Genomic DNA, 24,433 nt, shown 5'->3' on the forward strand with positions numbered 1-24,433 from the left:
TAAGCTTGGAGGTCAATCCTTGGGGGGGGGGGGGACATTTTGAGTTGTTTTGAAACTTTTAGTCAGCAGTTCATTGAACTAGAAGAAGTTCCTACACTTCACTAACATATCTCCAGAACCCTCTTCCAGCTGCTCGAATTTTTTGCAAAGACTCAACGCATTTGCCAAAAGAAGCAACATGTCTTTTTTATTTGACTTCTATTTTTTTGGTCTTTTAATGACCCCTAATCCCTTACATTGGGGTGGGGTTGGGACAACTGAATGGAGCTGACTATTTACTGGCTGGATGCCCTTCCTGTCGCCAATGTAGAGTTCACAGCAGATAATTACTCATTATGCTTTGATTTGACTTCTATGAAAAGGTGAAATATACTGCTGCAAGAAATCAACTCTGAAAGGATATTTTGCATGAATCTTCTCTGCAGCAAAATCTATTCCCAGCTCCACAGCTAATCCTCGATTTATAACCATAATTGGGATCAACGCAAGGCAATGTTAAGAGAGCTGCATCCAATTTGATGACCTTTTTTGCAATGGTTATTAAGTAAATCATTCCAGTCGTTAAGTGAAACACGTGGTCATTAAGCAAATCCAGCTTTCCCCATTGACTTTACTCCTTGGAAGCCAGCTGGGAAAGTTGCCCATGGTGATCACATGAGACTGGGATGCTGCAACTGTTGCAAATATATGACAGTAGCCAAGTCCTTGAAGTTTGATCATGACCTTGTGGATGCTGCAATGGTCATAAATGCGAGGATCAGTCATTAGTCACATTTTCAGTGCTGTTGTAACTTCAAAAAGTCGCTAAATGAATGGTTACAAGTCAAAGACCACCTGTACTAAAAGGCTTTTATCTGGGATGGAAAATCTTCCACCTTCCACATGGATTGAATTACAACTGTCAGCATTACTAAGGAATGTGGTTGCTTGGGATGTAATTGGACATGGCTACAAGTTTCACTTCCTCATTCTATAGCTCAGAGATTCGTGGCCTGTTTCAGACTGAAGGACACACTTTGTGGCAAGTTAGAAAGGGCTGCCCCATGAAGAGAGGTTCAATCTATTCTCCAAAGCACCTGAAGGCAGAACAAGAAACAACAGATGGAAACTAATCAAAGAGAGAAGCAACTAGAACTAAGGAGAAATTTCCTGAAAGTGAGAACAATTAAACAGTGGAGCAGCTTGGCTCCAGAAGTTGTATATGCTCCAACACTGGAGGTTCTTAAGACAACTCCCTGGAAGGGTATAAGGTCTCTTTCTTAAGCAGGGGGAAGGACTAGAAGAACTCCAAGGTCCCTTCCAACTCTGTTATTCTGTTAAATTGTATGCAAGGAGTCTGTTGTAAGAAGACGATAGTACCAGCATCAAGAAACAGATGGTATCAATAGAAAAACTAAAATTTATTTCATGTGGAATTTTTAATTCAAATTAATTTAAATACTTATAAGACAATGGCTCTTTTGTTCAACCCTTTCTGTCACATTTCGTTCAATCCTTTCTGTCACATTAAACACAAATAAATTTAGTCCCAATTTTGGAGGTGCTCTGAAGGCCATGTTCAAGGTTTGGAGGACAAACTGTGTTCCTGGGCACCCAGGTTGTTCCTCACTGCTACAAAGGCTTTATTTTGAAGGGATCTAACCCTTCACTGATTATGGAAAAGCTAAATAGAGTCAGTCCCATCCAGGACTTTGATGGGCGAACTTCTCGAACAGCCCGAGCTGTAAGCTAGTCTGAAAAGCTGAAGACACCCACACAAATGGCACAAATCCTGGGGGGAAAAGCAAACCACTTTCATATTGCTGCCAAGAAAACAATGTGAATTTGTTCATGAACTCGCTTGAGACTCAAATTAAACTGAAAACAGACTACCTTTTTATCGTATCAGATAGCGATGCCTTTGAAAAACAGATTGAATCTGGCCTAGCAGGGACAATTCAATTAGAGGAAATGGTCTTCCTCAAATAGAGTGCATTTGTTTCTTTTTTCTTAAATTTATTTCCTCCTAATTTTTTGCACCCTTGCCCTACAGCTTACACAGCAGGGTCTCCGACCTGCTCTATGTCAAATTCCGCTGACATTTCGAGCAACTCAAACTTGTCCCACTTTCAATTTTGCATGACTGAAATAGCAATAGTTAGACTTATATACCGCTTCGTAGGGCTTTCAGCCCTCTCTAAGCGGTTTACAGAGTCAGCATATCGCCCCCACAGTCTGGGTCCTCATTTCACCCTCCTCGGAAGGATGGAAGGCTGAGTCAACCTTGAGCCGGTGAGATTAGAACCGCTGAACTGCAGATAACAGCCAGCTGAAGTGGCCTGCAGTACTGCACCCTAACCACTGCACCACCTTGGCTCTCTCATTTCTATTACAGTTTTGGGGTGGGTTTTTTGGGGTGGTGGTGGTGGGGAAAGGGGATTCAAGGTCATATTACTGTTCTCCGGTTTGCAAATGTTGGCTCTCCATGTTTGTTCTTTGAAGAGTATTTCATGCATTATATTTCATCGGTGTACGACACAAATGTTTCTCGTGACCCAAAAAGCTGTGAGGCTGCTACAGCCATTGGTCCCACAAAGCAGAAATACAGATGTAGTCATGGCTGTACTCAGGGGAGTGAAGACGTAGGATCCAAACCCTCTAGAAATATAAGTTTTCCCCACCTTGATTTCAGTTTTTGTAAAGGCTTTTCCGGATTGCTTTACAAATGAGTCAAGGGATAGAGTTATATTTTTAAATCAGCAGATGATTCGAGACAGGGCAGAAAGAGGGTATACAAATTCATAGAATATCTTCACATTCTATGCTCCCCTATGACCATAAATATATATTCTAATACACAGTGAAGAAAGGAAAAGAAATTAATCCATTGAACTTCAACCTGCCCTCCTCTTGAAAGATATTCAAAACAAACGAACAAACTGCAAAAGCTAGCAGAGAAGGGTCATCTATGAATAGCATCTTTTCAAATATTTTAAAGATGCATTTTAAAATGTGGGTTGTTTTTCTTTTTCTTTTTGAGATAGTAGATATTTAAGACTTGGGTATTTGAAAGGATAACAATTAGCTTTCGCATTCTTTTCTTGTATCCAAATAAGGATGATGGAACTGTAGAGTGGGAACCTATCTTAAACTGCACCTAACACCAAGCCTGATTATTTTTGGACAACGTAGCATGAAGAAAATGAGCATATATATTGTAACTTGGGAACATGCTTGGTGGCCCTGATTTATTTTACATCCATTCAATGAAAACAGAAGTATCTGCCAAATTAGACAAGACCCCTAAGATCTTCCATATCTACTCTTAATTCTCACCCTTATGCTTGTAGACACATTGATCAGAAGTCAGAATCCCTAGAGGTTACTGAATCTTTTCTTATAAAATACTCGCAGATCGTTGTAGAAGATGGTTGATTCTAACTGTAAACCTGATCCAAGCCAGCAATTCAGCTTGATTCAGAGAATCACGCTGAATGGGATTTCCCAACAAGGCACTAATGAAACATTCATAGCAACCGATAGCTGTGAAAAGAAGCAGAAACAAGCCGTAACAGATGGACAATTGAATTGTCCCCACAACAAGAGAATCAACCATCCTACTTTTCAAACAATGGCATAATTGTAGAAAGAGAGCCATGTTAGTTTATGGTAGGCAAAAATGAGACAGAGTGGGTAGCATTTTTCTAGACGGACACAATAAAAAGCATAAATCTTTGAATAAAATCTGTTAGTCTGAAAAGATGCTACCTGATCAGTGGAATAAGACTGTTCTTTAAAGTATCCTAGATAAGCATGTATTCATAACATGCAGACAAAAATCTAAATAACATCTCAGTACGAAACTGACTTGATTGAAAAAGGCACAAGCAGAGGCACAGATCTATTGACATAAGAGAATAAAGTGCAGGAAATCTAGCATTCAAGCAAAACATCCATTCATCTAGAGTTCCCCATTCTTAGCCTACACTTGTATCTTGATATTCTACTGGTCTATTCCATCTGCTCAGTTCTAGGGGAATTCTATATAGACATATTTCATTTTTTCCTCAATGTTGATAAAAATTCGCAGCTGGCAAAACAAACACATTTTTTTTTTGCAATACTGAAACCATTTTTTTTTAGAGCTTAAGACTATTTTAAAAAATACTGGCACAAAATTTAATAAAATACAATTTTCTTTTAAACATTTTCTTTAAAAAAAAGAGGTGGGTTTTTTTTGGTCCCCCCCCCCCTTCCCGACAAACAGAAGAGCAGAGATCTGTCTTATGAAATGCAAAAATTATCTGAGATCACAGTACTTGATTATTCAGATATATTTTCCCTGTAAAACAGGACGGTTTGCCACTTAAGACTGTTCTCCATCAGTTAAAGACAGCGCTGTCTTACAAACACACCAATTGTCAGTTTTTAAAACCGGAAGAAAGGGGATGATATGAATTCATTAAATAGATGTAACAAAATGGCGGTCATTTTCCTGACTTCTAAAATCCCAGCTGCAAATACAACTCCAAGAAGATGTAAATTGGAAACTTGGTTCTTCCTCCTCCCAGCCAACCTATATCACAGTTTCATTCAAAAGCTTAAAATCCTACCCCTTCTTAATGAAAAATTATGCTATTTTTTCCTTTCTTTTCTTTTTTTTTCTTAAGGAAAATAAGGATTGGGGGGTAAGAAAGAAATAAAAGTCCTTATGTTCTGCAGATTGTTCGATTTTGGTAAAATTGATCCATTCACTCGTCAGCATCTGGCTTCACATCCAACATAGCATGGAGCTCTTCCGGAGTGTAACCCAACAAACTTTGAAGATCACACACGAAACGATACACGTAGCGCTTCCCTGCGGTCTTGTGGATGATGTTCTTGTCGTAGTAGTAGCGCAATCCGCGGCTCAGCTTCTCATAGTTCATTTTTGGTTTGTTTTTCCTTTTGCCCCATCTCCTTGCCACCTGCAGAATGGGAACCCATAAGATGTAGTTCATGAAATTGCCAGGCACTATGGAAACCAGAAGATTCAGCAGTTCAAATGAGTATTTAAAATTATTGCATGCTTAAGCTCTCTATAGGAATCTGAACTACTAGCGGTCAATGGAAACGAGCAGAAGTTAAGAATAAAAAGGAATTCAAGGTAGAATGGAGTTAGATTTCTTGTGGGCACGAAGGGACCCATGACTGATGACACTTTTTACCCCTCCCTCTGGCTCAACCTGGTCATCCCCTACAAAAATTCCTTAATAGAAATTAAGAACTTGACACCAGAAAAATTACCGTATTTTTCAGAGTATAAGACGCACCCTTTTCCCTCAAAAAAGAGGCTGAAAATCTGGGTGTGTCTTATACACTGAATACAGCATTTTTTTGGCTCCTGAAACCCCGCCCCCTTCACCAAAATGGCCATGCATAGTCTTTAGGAGGCTTTCAGAGTGCTCCTGGGGGCTGGGGAAGGCAGAAATCTTCCTCCCCTAGCCCCCAGGAGGACTCTATAACCCTCCTAAAGGCTAGCCATGCCCTTTTCCTGACAATAATGGGCCCGTTTTAGCGAACAATGGGCCATTTTTTGCTCATTTTTGCCCCCCTCCTGGAGCACTCTACAAGCCTCCTAAAGGCTATCCATGTCATTTGGGGGGGGGGGAGAATGGCCTGTTTTTGTGAAAAATGGGCCATTTTGGGGAGGTTTGCAGAGTGCAAAACTTTTTTTAAAAATTGCCTCTTCAAGACCTTGGTGCGTCTTATATTCTGCTGCGTCTTATACTCTGAAAAATATGGTAGCCATAATTTGTAAGTGCATTTCAAGTTTACGTTGAAAATGTGGGCAACACAAAGTGCCATTTTAATATGCCTGGTAGACGTGTAGAAAAGGTAGAACATTTTGTGTTTCAAATACATACATGGATACAATAAATTTTAAAGACTAAGATTTATCTCCAAGCAGAAATTTGCTTATTGGGATTAATGGATGGATAACTAGAAAAGAGCCACAGATGATTATTTTTATATACGATCCCTGTTGATGAGAGTATTATATGCATAAAAATGGAAAGTCTCTGATATACCCATAAGGGAGGAATGATTGGTGAAGATGGAACCAGCAGAGGTGGCAAAATTAACTTGTTTGCATAGAGAAAGTTCAATAATTACATTTTATTAAGGTTTGGAAACCCTTTTTGCTAAAAAGGGAGGCAAAAATTAATTTGTGATTTATGGGTTTGATGATTAGAAATGGTAGCTTATGGTATCTCAGTACTTGATTGCTTCAAAACTCTCAAATTTGGTACTCAATACATTTGGACATGAAAATGTTGTCCCAGTACTTGCCGTTGTTTAGTATTCAACACGATGCTATAGGAAGAGGGGAAAAGGTGTGGGAAACAGACAGGAAATCAGCCGTGCTGGGAAGGTCACTACAAAAGGAGCGGGACTGCTGCAGAGGGTGGATAGGAAGTTGGCCATGCTGAGAAGGCCACTGACGTAGGAAAAAGGACAGACAGAAAATGTTTCCTGGCTGAAACAAAGGGTCATATGGTAAGTTACGTGGTTTGTTTGAGATTCATCCTTTTTATTACCCATCATACCTCTCAGAACCAATTAATGCCGAGTACCAAGGTACCACTGTATGATGTAACCTTTGAGAGGGAGGGTAAAATATAAAGGTATATATAACTACTGTCAAAAAGATTGCTTTATAATTTATTTATTTCTTCTCTCTCTCTCTCTCTCTCTCTCTCTCTCTCTCTCTCTCCTGTCCCTTTCCTTTCCCCTTTCCTCTACTCTTTTCTTTCCATTTTCCTTTCCTTCCTTTCCTTTCCTCTTTTCCCTACTCTTTTCTTTCCATTTTCCTTTCCTTTTTCCTTTTCTTTCCTTTCCCCTTTCCCCTACTCTTTTCTTTCCATTTTCCTTTCCTTCCTTTCCTTTCCTTTCCCCTTTCCCCTACTCTTTTCTTTCCATTTTCCTTTCCTTTTTCCTTTTCTTTCCTTTCCCCTTTCCCCTACTCTTTTCTTTCCATTTTCCTTTCATTTCATTTTCTTCCTTTCATTTCATTTTCTTCCTTTCCTTTCCTCCTATCTTATCCTATCCTATCCTATCTTATCCTATGCTCCTTATTTTGTTTCTTCTTAAAAATTTGCACTGTTTTTATCTTGTTAAAATGTATTCAATTAAAAATTCTATTTAAAAAAAAAATAGAATTTGACTCAGGGTTTTCACAGTCCAGATTAAACTTATACTTACCTCATCAGGATCAGAAAGTTTAAATTCCCAGCCATCACCTGTCCAGCTAATGAATGACTGGCAGGACTTGTCTGTCAGAAGTTCCAGCAAGAATTGCCATAACTGAATAGGTCCACTACCTAAGATGAGAGAGGAACAGGGAGAAAAAGAAATAAGTATCCTAGAAATGAAACCCATAAATGAAATGCTGTCCCCAAGAACCAATTAGAAATGAGGAAACCACATTCAGGTTAGAGCTGTTTCACTGTTTATTTATTTAGCATGTATTTTACTCTCCTTCCCTGAAATCAAACTGGTGCAATGAATGCAAAAAGGTATTATTAAAATCCAAGAATAACACTGCAATAAATTAGAATAAGTTAGTATTCAAACATGCTCTAAACTGGTAGGCAGAAAGGGGGGGGGGACACTGACACAAGAAAGACCTTGGTAAAGTTATATCTTCATTAGTTGAGTTGGGTTGAGTTTATTATATTTCTATGCCGCCCTATTCCCCGGAGGAATTTTAAGGGTTTTAAGGGCTTTGCGGAAGGCCTGGAGGGTGGTGAGGGTCCGAATCTCCACGGGGAGCTCGTTCCATTAGAAGCCTGAAAGGCAGGAGCAGGGGTGGGATTCTACTGCTTCAGACTGGTTCAGGCGAACCAGTAACTCCAACGATCAGCTGTGAGAGAACCAATTCGCTCCGGTGATCAGATGGGCCCTCCTGTCTGTCTGCGCTATTTTCCTACCTTTATCTTCCCAGCTGATTCGCACGGCAGAGTAGATCGCCACGCAAATCAGCTGTGTTACTCCTATGAAGAAACCAGGAAGGGAAGATTTCCTCAAACGGTGCACATGCGCGCAAATTGCGCGATCACCGAACCGGTTGCTAAACAGGGTGGATCCCACCACTGGATAGGATGAGAGATGCTATGGCTATGCCTTTGGGCACGTCCAGCACATGTGATAATATGTGCCCGGTACTTGATTACATTTCCAACATTTGGTGGACATCTTTTTAAATATTTTTTTGCTGGTAATAGCAGAACCTATTCTGACAGTTGAGGAGACTGTCCACATCTCTCATAAGAAAGTCCAGATTCTGACCAGTTCCCTTGTCCTAACTTGTCTCACAGCTAACAGCTCGCTTATTTTAACTCGGCTATAGTGGATTCATGAGAGCCGTCACAATGCTTGTGATAATATCACCATGCTGTACATGCCTACTGGGCTCACACAGGGTGTCTTTCAAGCTTGTGCCTCAACGAAGGAGTTGGATCCTGCTGGAATTGCAGCTGCTGAATAGGAAAATCAATGGGATGTTTGTACGCCAGTTTAGAGTTTACGTCTTAGTTACCTAGACAGGATTTTGGCATTGGTTGCCAAGGGAGGAGCAGCTGTACCCTCCCACCTGCCAAAAGACTCTTGGCCACAACCTGACCTCCATCAGGCTCCTGCCTCCGCGTCTTGCCTGCTGCCTCTCCCGACTTTGACTTTTTGTTCCTGGCTGTGTTTACCAAGAAGTGATAAAAAGGAGGCAGGTATGAAAATTACTGGCCTCCTTCCAAGGCATGTTGATGCAGGAACAAACTGCACAATCTCACTGAGTTAATAGGGAGGGGGGAAAACCCAAACAAACTTGGAGCAGTTGGTGGCTATTAATATAAGGAGAGGGAGCCCTGGTATTGTGAGTGGATGGAACAGGGACATTTGAACATGGGTGGAGGGAAACAAATCTCCCTATTAAATCACTTGGTGCTTTCATAGTTCCCTTCTTCTTGGGAAAAAAAGTCAGATTAGGCTCCAAGCAAGGAAAGTCTGGCAGGAGATACAATTTGTTTTTAGACTTTTTTCCATCTTCTTCACCTTCAACTTTGAAGAACTTTTTTCAGTGCCATTTTGAACTTTCTTTAGTGCCATTTTGGGGTGGTGCTAACAGAGATACTAACTGACTCCATCCTAAATAGTTAGCCTGTTTACACAACAGTTTGCTAAAGAACTCACAATGGGTTACATTTACACAGCATGCTAAACCATGCTTTACAAATCACAGGAGTGGAGTTCATGCTGAATCAAAACCAAGAAATGCCTTGATGCGGTGGCTCAGTGGCTAAGACGCTGAGCTTGTTGATCAGAAGGTCGGCGGTTTGGCAGTTCGAATCCCTAGCGCCGCGTAAACGGAGTGACTTCCCATTACTTGTCCCAGTTTCTGCCAACCTAGCAGTTCGAACGCACATAAAAATGCAAGAAGAAAAATAGAAACCACCTTTGGTGGGATGGTAACAGCGTTGCAATGGAACTGAACCATTGTTCCATTGGTTGTTTGTTCTCACTCAAAAGTTGAGTTGTTCTCACTCAAAAACATTCTCTTTATTTCCAGATTGAATCTCTCCTTGATCAATTTCCATCCATTATTCCTTGTCTGGCCTTCAGGTGCTTTGGAAAACAGCTTGACCTCTCCCTCCCTGTGGCAGCCCCTCAAGTATTGGAAGACTGCTATCATGTCTCCCCTGGTCCTTCTCTTCGCTAGACTAGCCAGGCCCAGTTCCTGCAACTGTTCATCGTATGTTTTAGCCTCCAGTCCCCTAATCATCCCGGTTGCTCTTCTCTGTACTTTTCCCAGAGTCTCATCTTAACATAGAGATCTATAACTCTCTTGAAAGCTAATTTTGGTCTGATTTGAATTGCAGCGTAATGAAGTATAGGTATTCCCATATGTTGAATGAGTTTCCCCTCCTGGCCCTTTACAAAAGCTGAGCTACTACTTTTGGTAGGCTCTGGGGTCCAACCCAGGCTTTAGAAGGGAAGTGCAAGCTGCTCACCTCTCCTTTAAATAGTCTTTCAGCAATAATTAGAGTAGATCTGACATTTAAAACTCTTTCTTTTATACAACAGTGGTTTCCTCTCTAGGTTGTCAGATGTGAGGCACTGTTTCATTATTTTTCTGTTCGGTGTCCCTGTTCAGACACTCAACACAATTACATTTAAGGTCAACTCAATCATGCCTTTTCAATTTCAGTTTCCTTCTGCTGTGTTTACCGATGTTTGGTGAAGCTGCTGCCCCAAAAGTATGTATCTTACTAGCGTAGAAATATTTCCAGCTGGAGTACTGGAGTACTCATTTGTTAAATTTATAGACATAGATCAGAAGAAGGAATGCTGAGAAATTCACAGACATTGAGATAGCACAATAGCATCTGGCTTTTCATTCTCCTACATGGCTTAGGTGGAAACTATGCTGTATACGCATCTTGAATCTATGCTTCTACATCATATGATAGAACATATTTGATATGTTCTACATCAAAAATGTCATCAAAAAAGCATAACAAAGAATGTTCTTTCTGCGCCAACTCAGAAAGCTCAAACTGCCCAAAGATCTGCTGATTTAGTTCTACAGAGGAATTATTCAGTCAGTCATCTGCACCTCTATAACTGTCTGATTTGGCAAACATAGACTTCAAAAGATCATTAGAACTGCAGAAAAAACAGTTGCTACCAACCTGCCTTCCATCGAGAACCTATATACTGTATACAACCTGTATACTGCACATGCAAAAAGAGGGCTGTGAAAATATCTACAGACCCCTCGCATCCTGGACATAAATTGTTTCAACTTCTACCCTCAAAATGACACTATAGGACACTGCACACCAGAACAACTAGACACAAGGACAGTTTTTCCCTGAATGCCATCACTCTGCTTAACAACTAATTCCCACAACACTGTCAATAATTTACTAAGAATGCATTACTATTATTCATCTCTTCCTTCCTAGTATCTATCTCTCCCCACTTATGACTATAAATGTTGCTTGTATCTTTCAAGTTATATTGTTTTTATTTGTTTCCTAGTACAATTTGATAGCTTATTAGTAACCTTGACTATCACTATGTGTTGTATCTTTTTATTCGTGATGAATGTATTTTATTCTCTTATGTACACTGAGAGCATATGCACCAAAGACAAATTCCTTGTGTGTCCAATCACACTTGGCCAATGAAGAATTCTATTCTATACAGAATCTTAACAAATTAAGAAGAGGGGGAGGGATGAGAAATAACTTGGGGAGGAAAACTGCATAGTCAGAAATTAACAAATGGAGCACCTAAGAATGTGTGAGAATGCAAAGATCATCTTGTCTAATGTCAAGCAGGAGAGACCAGGTCCACACATGAAGGTCCAATTAAACTGATTTATTGCTACTCATTCCTATGCAGAACAATCTTCTCAACTAACGGTTAGCAATTGCTTGGTGATAGATAAGGGTCAACGGGAGTTCAAGGGAGTTGGACTTAGATCGCTTGTAGCTATGTAGGAAATCTAGGCTGGTTCCTCTTTTAACTCCATCTCCAAATTCTGCCACTCCTTTTCCTACATCCAGAGTTTCCTTAGTTCTGGCAACATAAATAGTGATAATTTTCTGGAGTACACCTTGCCAAGTCTAGTGGAACCAGTTTCTACATGCTCCAGCAAAGTATGAATTCTGTCTCCAAAGAGACAGAATTTGATAAAACTCTCTGTTCCTTCAACTGTGTGCCAGATGAACCTAGAACAGAGCCAAACTTTGATGGGATTATTGGACTTTAAACAGGACCACATCTGTCTCTTGTTCTACAGAAAATAAACTCCAAAAAAAGCACATGATGTACACAAACTGGAGGACGTCACAGATCCAAAGAAGAAAGGGGACAGAACATACACATCACTGCATGAACAAGAATCACCCTGGGTTTTCTTTTTGGATTCCTTTTTGTGATTTTAAAACAAGAGGACTATCGAGGAAAATGTAGACATTGCGATCCAAATTTTAGGAGCAAGATTTAAAAATGGTGTGTGATTCCATCAATTGGATGCCAGAAATCATTGAATCTACCTGAATTATGGCTATTTAACCTCTGCTTAAATATCTACTGGGACGCGGTGGCTCAGGGGCTAAGATGCTGAGCTTGTCAATCAGAAAGGTTGGCAGTTCAGCGGTTCGAATCCCTAGCGCCACATAATGGAGTGAGCTCCAGATACTCGTCCCAGCTTCTGCCAACCTAGCAGTTTGAAAAAAAAAATGCAAGTAGAAAAATAGGGGCCACTTTGGTGAGAACTTAACAGCGTTCTATGTGCCTTCGGCATTTAGTCATGCCAGCCACATGACCACAAAGACATTTTCGGACAGCACTGGCTCTTTGGCTTTGAAATGGAGATGAGCACTGCCCCCTAGAGTCAGGAACAACTAGCATAAATGTGCGAGGGGAATCTTTAGCTTCATCTTTTACCTTACCATTAGAGGTCAAACACATTCTTGTTGTGTTTAAACTTTATTTAAACGAGTCCCACTGAAGTTGAAATTTATTAAGGATTCTCATTGTTTATTAGCCAGACTAAACGAAGTACAGTATTCGAGGTCTGCAAAGACCCCTCCTCTTGATTAATTTTTGTAGAGTCTGCAATGTACTTGCTAACTCAAAAGTGCCTTTGTTAGGCTTTATTTAGACATACAGATTCTATATATTATGAAACAGAGAAAATCATCTGATGTTGGCATTCTGGGCACAAATAACAATCTGCCTTTTGTGGTGTAACCTTTTGAAATTCAATTTTTTTAAAAAAAGGCTCTTCTCAGCCCAAACAGAATCCACCAAGCCTGTTCAATTTGGGAATGGCTTGCAAGAAAACCAACCCTTCCGCTCATCACAAGGAAGGAGGAAGACCGTTCCGAGTTTCTTTCCCCAGTGTCTGCTGACCTTTGTACTATAGAAAAAGGGTGGACTAAGAATAGAGCCAGTCAGAGGTGGCTCACATGCTAAATGCAATTCACAATGGATGCCCTTGTCTCGCCTTCATCGTGGTTCAAGAACAGCCAATGGGGGATTGTTACACATTAGGAATCCTCTAGCATCACCATGAAAATATGATACGCCCAGTGGATTGTGAAGTGGTGACTACACTGGGAACCCTGTTTGAGGAAAGTCCCTTTGGGAAGAGAATACATAATCAGTGACATATTTGCAGTTTGGTTTCAGAAGATTCTGTTGGCAACGAGCACAACCGTATTTTGTCCCTGGTAAACCAGCAGCCTTGTTGGGACTTTTTGAGAATGTCTTAAAGCTTTAAGCCTAAAACACCAGCCTGAAGATGGCGAGTGAGACCTCGCTGAGATGTTGCCAAGACAATCTCAATCTTACACGGGAAAAGACCCGAATACAACAAGACCAGCATACCTACACTCGTGAAAATCTATGAATATATACATACATACATATACATGTATTGTGTCACAACCCCTGGTATGCCCAAATATGGGAGGAAGCATACTGCTTCCTTTCTCTGTCTATCGGCTCACCCCAGGAGACCATCCAGACAGAAAGCCATTATTTTTACTGTTGCCTTTGTTACATTTGTGTTGCGTTTGTGCTGATAAATGAATAAAGGGAGACTAGTATAGATCTATTTCAAGCTATTTAGCTCTCATCAACTAGGTTCAAATCCCAGTAAGAGTATGGCTAGCTGATGAGAGCTAAATAGCTTGAAATAGATCTATACTAGTCTCCCTTTATTTATCAGCACAAATGCAATACACACACAAAACACACAAACACACAAACAGAGAGAGAGAGATCACTATCTCTATATCTATCTATTCTATCTATCTATCTATCTATCTATCTATCTATATCTGATGGCGCTTGATGGCAACTTTCTTCCAACTTGTCATCTCCAGATGTGTTGGCCAAAGATTGGTTGGGAATTCCAGAATTGAGTCCCAAACATCTGTTTATCTTTGGTCAGGCATTATATTGACCAATGGTCACTGTAAAACTGTTGTTCCCTGTCCCAAATGTTCTTAGAAGTTACCTCTTTGACTAAAGGAAGACCATGCCTTGCCTCTACTGCCTTCTTACTACAGAGGCCTTGCTGCATTGAGCTGTGGGCTCAGTTGAGTGCTAGGAAAAACCCCTTAAAGGTTAAAGCAGTTCAACCTTGGAACCAATGAGTAAAGGAGATGATGAACTCCCCTTCACTGCATGTGTTCATGGAGAGACAGGAGAGTCATCTATCAGAGATTATTTATCCTGGGCTGAAGAGATTAGAGTCAATAACATCCCTTTGCTGTATGATGTTATGAATATAGTACTCCGGCTGGCTTTTGAGAAAAGGCAGTCATCTGCATACATACAACTACTGAAGGCCTATATTCTGCTATTTTCTATCTGTAATTTGTCAGAGTCCTTCACAGTCAGGAGGAGGAAGGAGGAGAGAGAGAGGAAGAAGAAGAAAAGGAGGAAAGAGGGAGGAAGAAGAAGAAAAGGAGGGGGCAAGGGCAGGAGGAGAAGGAGAAGGGGAAGGAGGAGGAAGAGGAAGAGGAGGAGGAGGAGGAGAAGTAAAAGGAGAAGAAGAAGATGAGGAGGAGGAGGAGGAGGGGGAGGAGGAGGAGGAAGGGGGAGGAGGAGGTGGTGGTGGAGGTGGTGGAAACTAATCAAGGATAGAAGCAATTTAGAACTGAGGAGAAATTTCCTGAATTAATCAGCGGAACAGCTTGCCTCCAGAAGTTGTGAATACTCCAACACTGGAACTTTTAAGAAGAGATCGGACAACCATTTGTCTGAAGTGGTGTAGGGTTTCCTGCCTAGGCAGGGGGTTGGACTAGAAGACCTCCAAGGTCCCTTCCAACTCTGCTATTCTATTTGGAGGAGGAGGAGGAGGAGGAGGAGGAAGAGGAGAATAAGAGGAAGAAGAAGAGAAGTAGCAGCAATTGTTAGGGCACTAACAGCTTCTAATTCCATTGACTGTTTCCACACTTATCATGCAACCACTGTCTTCAGCTACTTTAGAAAAAAGATTTGTTAAATTGCATGCTTATGGTTTTATTTAGCTGTAACATGTCCTCGTGCTCCTGAAAGTGGTCATTTGCAAAGCAGAGCGTTTTTATTGTTGTTGCTGTTTGGTTTTTTTAAGAAAAAGGCGAGAGCAGCACTTTCCCACATAACACGGCTTGTGGTTCCTATGTGACAAAATGCTAAGGAACAGTATATTCCACATGAAACTGTCAGCAAAAGGGAGATGAATGAGGGGATCTGAAGCAGCTGTGCAGAAACATGAGTGAGTAAATGATTAGCCTACCCAAACATACCTACATGTTAATAATTTATGGCCCATCAGCCACTGTCTGGAAAGAAAGAAGAAGTAAAAACTCCCTTTCAAAATACGCCAATGCTGATGGAGATATCCAGTTTTAAGAAATCCCTTCTCATCTCAAATGAGTGGCTGTTTGCAGATAAATGCCCCTCTGGAATTTCCCATTCTTGTTTGGAAATTAACTTGGCTTTAAGAAAATCCTATGGAAGTCTCATTGGAGAGCAGGAGGGAGGGGAGCAGAATGTAAAGTAATATCTAGGGCCGTGGTGTCAAATTCAAGGCCCTTCAAGGGTGCTTAATTTGGCCTGCATGGCCGCCCTGGAAACAACAAAGGACCAGCTTGCAGTGCCTCTGCAGGCAAAAACAGGGCCTGGGGATGCTGTCCATGTCCTGCTCGCCCATGGCCGGCCTGGGCTCCATTTTCAGCTGTGACGCAATGGCCTTTTCAGCCGCAGTGGCCTCCTGCAGTCCTCTACCGGTGAAAATAGAGCCTGGGGAAGCCGTACATGTCCCGCCCACCCACCTCCTGTTTGGGCTCTGTTTTCAGCCGCAATGGCCTCCTGCAGACCTCTTCCAACGAAAATGGAGCCCAGGGAGTGTTGTGGCCCAGCAGGCGCCATTAGAACTGCCGCTAGACTCTGACAGCGAGGGGTCTTATGAGTCGGCCTTGGAGGAGATGGAGGACCCTGGACAGGGTGTCGACTCCGAACAGGGCGAGGAGAGACTGGTTGGCCACCAGGTAGTGGCAGAGCATTGGATCAAAGGGAATGTTCCTGAAAGCACCTGGGAGTTGTATCAGGATGCATGCAGGCTTAGGTCTACTCAGCGTAAAGGACAAAGGAGTAACTACAGGAGATGATTGCGAGCAGCTGTTGCTCATTGGGATCCTCGCCTGAGTATAAAGAGACTGCTGGTGCCACGCCCTGGTTGCAGAAGTCAACGTTCTGTTCCTGTTCTAGTGCTGGGTCTTGTTCGCGTTCACAACCCGAGAGAAGCCAACTTGGATAAGTGGTTTTGAGATAAGAGAAGCTGGGTTTGCATTTTGTTATGAGTTATAGGACTTTTGCCAGAGCTATTATCTTTGTTTATTTTGGACTCGCAGCCAGCAAGAGCCGGGACTGATTAAAAGAAACCTTTTGAGTTACATGGCTTTTGGCCTTCATTTCTGAATGGAGAAGGGGGGTCAGAACAGGGAGGCTGTGCATGTCCCGCCTGCCCAAGTCCTACCTGGCCTCCGTTTTCAGCTGTGACGATCTCCTGCAGCCCTCTGCCAGTGAAAACAGAGCCAGTGATATTGAGCTGGCCATGCCCACCCTGGCCACGTGCCCACCACCACCCGAAGACAAACACAACCCTGATGCGGCTCTCAATGAAATTGAGTTTGACACCCCTGGTCTAGAGAGTATCTCCCAAGGACCTCCTAGGTCTAGAGCACCTACACATAGGCTCAAAAGGAGTAGGCTTCCTTGCAACCTTCTAGTAAATTACTCCAAACTGGACAGAATGGGAGTGAGAGAAGGGCACATCCCTCCCTTGGCATTTAATTATAGTCATTATGAAAGTGAGGAAAAGTAAAGGGGTGTGAAATAAAAAAAAGTGACACTAAAAATTAATACCATTTCTTTCTTACACATTTGCCTCTTTGAAAGTTTTTCTGAAAAATCGCACCACTGGCCAACCATGAATGCCAACAGCTAATTTTGTTCTCATTTGCAAATGTCTAGCAGGTGTCACTAGAGTAACTGAACCAAAACTGATCTCCTTGTTAAGACTTCTCCAACAGCCTAAAGACAATCTCATACTAGAACTTTTAAGAAGTACAATGGGGGTGTGCAACATCTATCAATCCAAAGTTTTTGACTTCCCCTTGGATTATGCCATTCTAAATTAATTCAGTGGTTCCCAAAAGTACAATCCAAACCAAAACTGATTTGTGATGTTCCAGATCTAACTTCCAGGTTAGGCTGGTCTTTGTCAGAGCAGGTCTACTCCCCACCCCTTTCTTGGTCTAATATGCACAACATACAAAACCAACATGTGTTCATTTGCTTTTGGCTCAGTGTGTTGCATTTACACAGCCTCTGTATTTGTTCAATCTATTTTTTGCAGTTTAATACATTGTTTGAACCCTGCCATTTATGATTCACTCCATAAATCTTGGTGTGCATAGTTGGCCAACCTAAGCCTGACATCTGGCAAGGATTCACACAATCAGTAGAGGTGGCCACTGCTGTTTACAGCCTCCTGAACATTGTGTTGCAGCTGCGATGAATTGTAAATTTGACCCATACATATTTGTTGTGGATCTGGCAATCTGATCAATCAGTAATCCTGCTGGGGGGCATGGGTGGGGAGAGGAGAATCCAGAAATGTAGTATTTGAGAATTGGAACATTTGCTGATAGCAGTGAATTTTCATCATTTTTTTCTATAAGCTGTAAGAATTGTTTATCTTTTCCAAATTACTTGGTAATATACAGGGTAGCTCAGAAAGAAGAGATCTGGGGGCCTATGAGAGATTTGGTTTTCCATCTTCCTCAGATATTTTTTTAAAATTGTAATTATGTTGCAGTTATTATTATTGTTAATTTTGGAAATAACCTTTTAGTTGTGTGATCTGCAAACTAGGAAAAATCTAGTTCTGACCCAACAGGAATTTGGTTTGGATTTTGGTTGTTTTTATCTGTAATGGTTGAGTTTACATATTGTGCTATCCTCTGCCTTGTTTTAACTATAATTTGAGTAACCTTAATTGGCTGTTTTCAAGAAAGCCAAAATCATTATTTAGTGATCAGATCAAACAAGTCATAAAGCAACGTTTACGTATGCAGTAGCTAATTTCACACAACTACAACCTTACAGAATTCAGTATCTTTCTTACCCTTATCTTTTGTACCTCTCGTTACCTATCTAGGTAGCACTGAATTAAGAACTATGGGAAAACATCTGCTTCGATAGATGGTCTAGGACAGAGGTCAGCAACCTGCGGCTCTGGAGCTGCATGCGGCTCTTTCCTCCTTCTGCTGGAGCTCCCTGTTGCCGGTCAGCTTCACAATTGATAGGGTTTTCGGTTAGGACAGGTAGATGAAAAAGGATGCCACGCTAGGAGGAGACTCTATGGTGGGGGAATCAGACTTCCAGTTGTCTCCAGAATTGAATGGGGGGGGCTTCCAGTTAGTTAGGACATTTGTGGCTCTTTAAGTGTTTAAGTTTGCCGACCCCTGGTCTAGAACTAACTTAACAAAAGACAGATGTGTTAGGAAGGTGATGTTTCAAAGTCTGTCCAAACCACCAAAATATATAGTTGCTTGATTAAGAAGATCTGACAGATGAACTTTTACAAACTTTTTGATCAGCTCTAGTCATAAAGATATGGGTGTGTGGAGTAAGATAGGGTGGGGAATACTGCAACACCTCTGAGCAGCCCTGACAATTTGCCAAAATCGGTTAAGATGTGGAGCATAGATAGCAGCACTTGAGAAGACTGGGCCTTCATTGCCAACTTGAAAAAACATCAAAAGACAAATTGGGTTTCTACCAAAAGCATTACCTTCTCAGCAAAGTTGTTATCATCCGTGGGTTGTGCCTCACTGGCAATTACGAACCACACAAATAATCTTGCTGTCAGTGAAACTATCAACAAAGTCAAATCTGCAAGGCTGTTCATCTGTTTTGCAGTTTACTGCAGAGATAAACACAATGCCATCTTAATCTCCCATAAAATGAGGGGCTTTCAAGGATTAAGTCAGCATTTCTGAACCCTTTTACATGATGTTGTGGCCCACCAGTGGCCAAAAAAGCTGGCGGAAGAGTCAGATAGTGAGGAGGATGGGGAGGAGGATGGGCCAGTCCTGGAGGCTGGGGAAGGCTCGGATGAGGGCTCTGCATCAGAGGCAGAGACAGGGCCAAGGCTGTCTGGCAGTGATCAGGTGCCTAGGGAGCTAGACAGCCGTGAGGCAGAGGAGCAGCTGGAGCCTGTTCCCAGTGTGCGCATGCACAGAGCTGCCAGAAGAAAACAACAACTCAGAAATCAGGATGGACCTGGGAGTAAAGTCACAGGTAGAAGGTGATTGGCTTCTCCCATAGGAAATAAAAGAAAGGGGAGTGAGTTTTTGCAGCAAACAATTTGTTCGTTTGGTTGTTAGATTCATTTCAGGAGTGTGAAGATCTGTCTGTGAATCTCAGAGACTTTGTGCCCAGTCTTTCCTTGCACAGCACCTCATTTGGACAATATTTACATGGCAGCTTTCCAAGATAGATAAGGTCTGTAGTCATAAATATTCCTTTGAAAGACTGTTTGCCAGGCCTTGTTGAATGTGAATGAGAGGAATTCACATTCGTTTAATAAAAGAGGTTTCCTCGGGACTGGGACTCTACCTTGTGCTTTTTGGGGAAGCCTAGATCACAACACATGATACCAAAGCCTGTTTGGCCATTTTACAACATTTATTATGAGAAAAGCTGGCATTATAATATTCATTTCCAGATCACAATGAAATACTGTAAGAAAAAATGAAAAGATAAAAACACCGCTGAGCTAAGGTCATCTTCTGAATTGATAGGCAAAGTGAACCCAAGAACTCTTGGCTTACAGATCTCACTTTTAATGAACTTTTGCCAATCTTTCATCCTTATGATATTCCAGGAGTCACAGCCACTGCTGCCTTCTTGTTTCCCACAACACCAATGAATCTAATAATGTACAACAATTTCTGAACAGGAAGCAAAAGCAACAATAATAGGATCCACAGAATACCATCAAGTGGGAACTAGTACAGCTCGGAGATCATCAAATCAAGAATTGGAACCATTTGAAGGACATGGTATTTTGTGATTTTTCTCCAGTTCTTTCTCTTCTGTCCTGCTATCTGTAGGTACCACAATATCCACCACTCAGACTTTTTGGTCTTTTTTAAATCAACAATGGTTAATTCGAGGGGATGCTTGCCTAGAAATGCAAACTGAACAGTGGCAAAAAAAAGCAAAAACAAACCAAAGATAGTCCCAATAGTTGAATCTCATACCAACCGGATCACTACTTGAACACCATCAGCATTGGCAAAATCACCACCAGTCAATTGCAAAAGGCAGCTTTACCTGGAACAGCTTACATCCTGCAACAATACTTTCCCCTGTATCAAGCATTGGCCGATCTCAGTTCCTTGGGAAGGACTCGATAGATGGATAATAGCAAATCTAGTCTAAACAATTATTTATCATGGTTAGTTGCACAGTCAGCCAAGTGTTTAGACTGGATTTGGATTTATTCGACTCATTATTCTGTGGAGTGCAGGGGTGAAATTCAGCAGGTAACTGACAGGTTCTGGAGAACCGGCAGCGGAAATTTTGGGTAGTTGGGAGAACCGACAAATACCACCGCTGGCTGGCCCCAGAGTGGGGTGGGAATGGAAATTTTGCAGTATCCTTCCCCTGGAGTGGGGAGAAAATGGAGATTTTACAGTATCCTTCCCCTGGAGTGGGGAGGGAATGGAGATTTTACAGTATCCTTCCCCTGGAGTGGAGAGGGAATGGAGATTTTGCAGTATCCTTCCCCTGGAGTGGGGAGGGAATGGAGATTTTACAGTATCCTTCCCCTGGAGTGGGGAGGGAATGGAGATTTTGCAGTATCCTTCCCCTGGAGTGGAGAGGAAATGGAGATTTTGCAGTATCCTTCCCCTGGAGTGGGGAGGGAATGGGGATTTTGCAGTATCCTTCCCCTGGAGTGGGGTGGGAATGGAGATTTTGTAGTATCCTTCCCCTGGAGTGGGGTGGGAATGGAGATTTTGTAGTATCCTTCCCCTGGAGTGGAGAGGGAATGGAGATTTTGCAGTATCCTTCCCCTGGAGTGGGGAGGGAATGGAGATTTTGCAGTATCCTTCCCCTGCTACGACCACCAAGCAATGCCCACAGAACCAGCAATAAAATTTTTGAATTTCACCACTGGTTGAGTGGCATATTTCCACTTAGCAGAAGGTGAATGTGAGCATGCATCCTTGCATTATCCTGACATCTGAAGTAGTTCAATGGACTTCTCCAATTCATTTCATATCTACCTCACAATCAGGGCTAAATGGAGCCTCACCCTCCATTCAACCTCAATCAACATACCTACTTTCTGTTCTTCACCTACACCTACTGCTTCTACAACCCACAGATACACTTCATAGCTCAGAACTAAAATGACTAACCACTTCCTCTTGCATACAGCTCCTAAAATTATCTTCCATCTTCCCCAGAGGCACCACATACATGCATAGACTCACAAAAAAAAATTATCAGCCATATAGAAATAAAAAGAATTACATTCAGGTGTGGTCTCAAATGCAGCTCCAACTTTGCCACTGCTGTTGTTTAAGGTACAAGCTTGAAAGAGATAAGTCTTAATTGTAAACTCTGGGATGTATCAAGGCATATATTTCAAGCTCCTTCTTCAATCCATCAGTGGCATGAAGTTAACTATACCCAGTCTTGATAGGTTTGTAAGCATCTCTAATAAAATACGATGGGTGTAAAATGTTTTAAACACCAGGAATATGCAGAAATTCAGACAGTACAAAAACTAGATTAGATTGCGTGGGACTGCAAATCGGTGGTTTTGTGTGTTGTGATAATCTAGTCATTGCCTTAGTATATTTATGAACCAAGCTATCACAGTACATCATAAAAGGGTTTTATTTACTTGGGCTTAACATACTTATGTAGATACACCCAATGTATTTATAACCTAGTGTTCTGACCTAGGCTTCCTGATATAGTAAAATGAACACAATTAAATCCATAACCCCTCTTTTTTCTTTCAAAGGCTATGAATTATATTCATTCAGAGCCCGTAATGAGTTTCAAATAGGAGTAAAGAGTCCTACATCAGGCTGCCAAAGTCCTTTGAGATAAGCCAGATAAGCACCCACCTTTATCTTCTTTGAAAACACTACCAAAGACTTAATTGGCAATTAGCTTGGCAAGGCCACAAGGAGCAAAGAGTCCAAACATATTTTCAGAAGGTAAACTGACCAGCATGAACCAAGTTGCTTCCTGCAAAGACTCATGTGCCTATGCTCCTCCTTTATGTCCAATGGGAGGGGCCAATCACCTCCAAGCCTTACTCCCAAGTTGTCCCTTCTGTCTTAACTGTTCTTGCCTTCTGGCAGCGCTGCACATGTGCGCACTGGGAACAGGAGGAGCCTGTTCCTCTGCCTCGCTGCTGTCTGACTCTGGAGGCTCCGGAGATAGTACATAACTCCCAGATGACCCTACCCCTCTCTCTGCCTCCGATACAGAGCCCTCACCCGAGCCTTCCCCAGACTCCAGGACTGGCCCATATTCCTCCCCAACCTCCTCACTGTCTGACTCTGCTGCCAGCTCTGCAGGCCACCTACGGACCACAACACCTAGATTCGGTGAGGTGTTATTGTCACTGTCATTATTCCTGCCAATGAGAATGTCACACGGGTCATGGTGAGAGGTGGTATTCAGCCGGTTTGGACTGGTTCAGGTAAACCAGTAGTGGAAATATTAAGTAGTTTGGAGAACTGGCATATACCACTTCTGGTTGGCCCACCCCCATCATGCCCTATCCTATATTCCGTTGTTTTTTAACTCTGTTGATTCACGCAGAAGAGTGGCTTGTCACACCTCAGCTGAGCCAAAACACAGCTCAGCTCACCAGCACTGACAATGGCGGTCTTTGAGTGCTGTGAACATGCGTGAAGCACATGTTAGGCATGGGCAAAACGCTCTGTCTCACACAACCGGTAGAAAAAGGTTTGGAATCCCACCACTGGTTGCGGTTGTACAACACACTGAACTTGGTACACAATTTAGCCTGTTGGTTTGTAGAATGAGATGAATTATAAGCTCACAGAAAGGGCTGAGTTTGCAGAATATTCTGGATTCCCCTCTTTTCTAAAGAAACACTAAACAAAATTTTAAGGAACCATTACTTAGCCCAGTGTTTCTCAACCTTGGCGACTTTCAGTCCTTTGGACTTCAACTCCCAGAATAGCTGGCTGGGGGATTCTGGGAGTTGAAGTCCACAGGACTGAAAGTCGCCAAGGTTGAGAAACACTGACTTAGCCGATTGCACAAATGCAAACCACCAGATCCATGACTGATCTAATTGAGCATCTTGAGTGAGTCAACAGAGCCACGAGAAACTGCTTGTATCGCCCACATTTCTCCAGCATCTTACCTGTGTAACCGGCCAGGGCAGCAGCAGGAATGACAGGTTTGTCCTTGTTCATGTCACTTCGGTCTCGAACATAGTCCTTGAAAGTGCCTTTGGGCTTGTGGTTGGGCAGAGGGACAGGATAGTCCTCCGAATCAAAGCTATCATAGGAAGGGACGCGCTGGAGACTCTGGAAGGACGACTGGCTGCTCCAGGACTGCGCCAGGCGGTCACAACTGTCATAACTCTCTATACTCTCAAAAGAATCTTGGCCCCCAAGTTTACCTGCAAGGCAAGAAGAAAAGGAAGTTCACCTTCAACCAGTGATTGAGATGCCCTCGTAAGGGGGGGGGGGGTAAAAGGCCCAGGCTACAAATAACATCTGACTGCCTGACTACCTCCCGATCCTCACCAACGTTGACTTCAATATCACGTTTTAATGTGATGGAAAGAAAAAGTCATTCTAAAACATGGTAAGCAACCACTTTGTAACCATCCTTGTTGAAATATTGTTTTAGCTTCATTCATGTTGCTACCTCAACTGCATCCCTTTCCCCTTCTTTTGGGCAGCACAGCCCCCAGCCTGTCCCCCAAGAGCTTAATGTAGCCCTCAGACAAAAAAGAAGTTGCGCAGTCCCCATATTTCTGTCCTGCAACTCCACCATGAAGCCTTTTGTTGAAGCCTTACTGCTGAAAAGGAGTTCAGGCATGGGTATCTTCAGGTGCAGATCTGCCCTGAAGGGCTGTTGGCATGACGGGGTTAGAAGGGCACTATGCCATCTTGGGTGGTGCCCGAAGCAGGTGTAAGGGAGAGGCTTAAGCTGAAGCTGCAATGAAATGAGGGTGGACCTCATATTCCCTTCTTTAGGCCTCGTGTCCATCTGACATTGCACTTCTTGGTGTAAGCAATATCACGTACATCCTTTGAAGACTTCA

At 42.2% G+C, this 24,433-nt stretch overlaps 1 protein-coding gene across 2 annotated transcripts in view; it reads right to left on the reverse strand.

Moving 5' to 3' along the window:
* Positions 1-4,323: 4,323 nt before the first annotated feature.
* The window catches only part of ETS1 (ETS proto-oncogene 1, transcription factor), a 121,297-nt gene continuing 101,187 nt past the window's right edge, over positions 4,324-24,433 (reverse strand). For both annotated transcript variants that reach the window (XM_032230109.1, XM_032230111.1), the window contains 3 exons: positions 23,522-23,782; positions 7,225-7,343; positions 4,324-4,946 (listed from right to left, as the gene is read on the reverse strand). In XM_032230109.1, coding sequence (XP_032086000.1) covers positions 4,731-4,946; positions 7,225-7,343; positions 23,522-23,782 — 596 coding nt within the window. In that variant the 3' untranslated portion in view covers positions 4,324-4,730. The remainder of the gene's footprint in view (positions 4,947-7,224; positions 7,344-23,521; positions 23,783-24,433) is intronic.

This window comes from Thamnophis elegans, chromosome 13, assembly GCF_009769535.1.
Source record: "Thamnophis elegans isolate rThaEle1 chromosome 13, rThaEle1.pri, whole genome shotgun sequence".
Taxonomy (NCBI): Eukaryota; Metazoa; Chordata; class Lepidosauria; order Squamata; family Colubridae; genus Thamnophis; species Thamnophis elegans.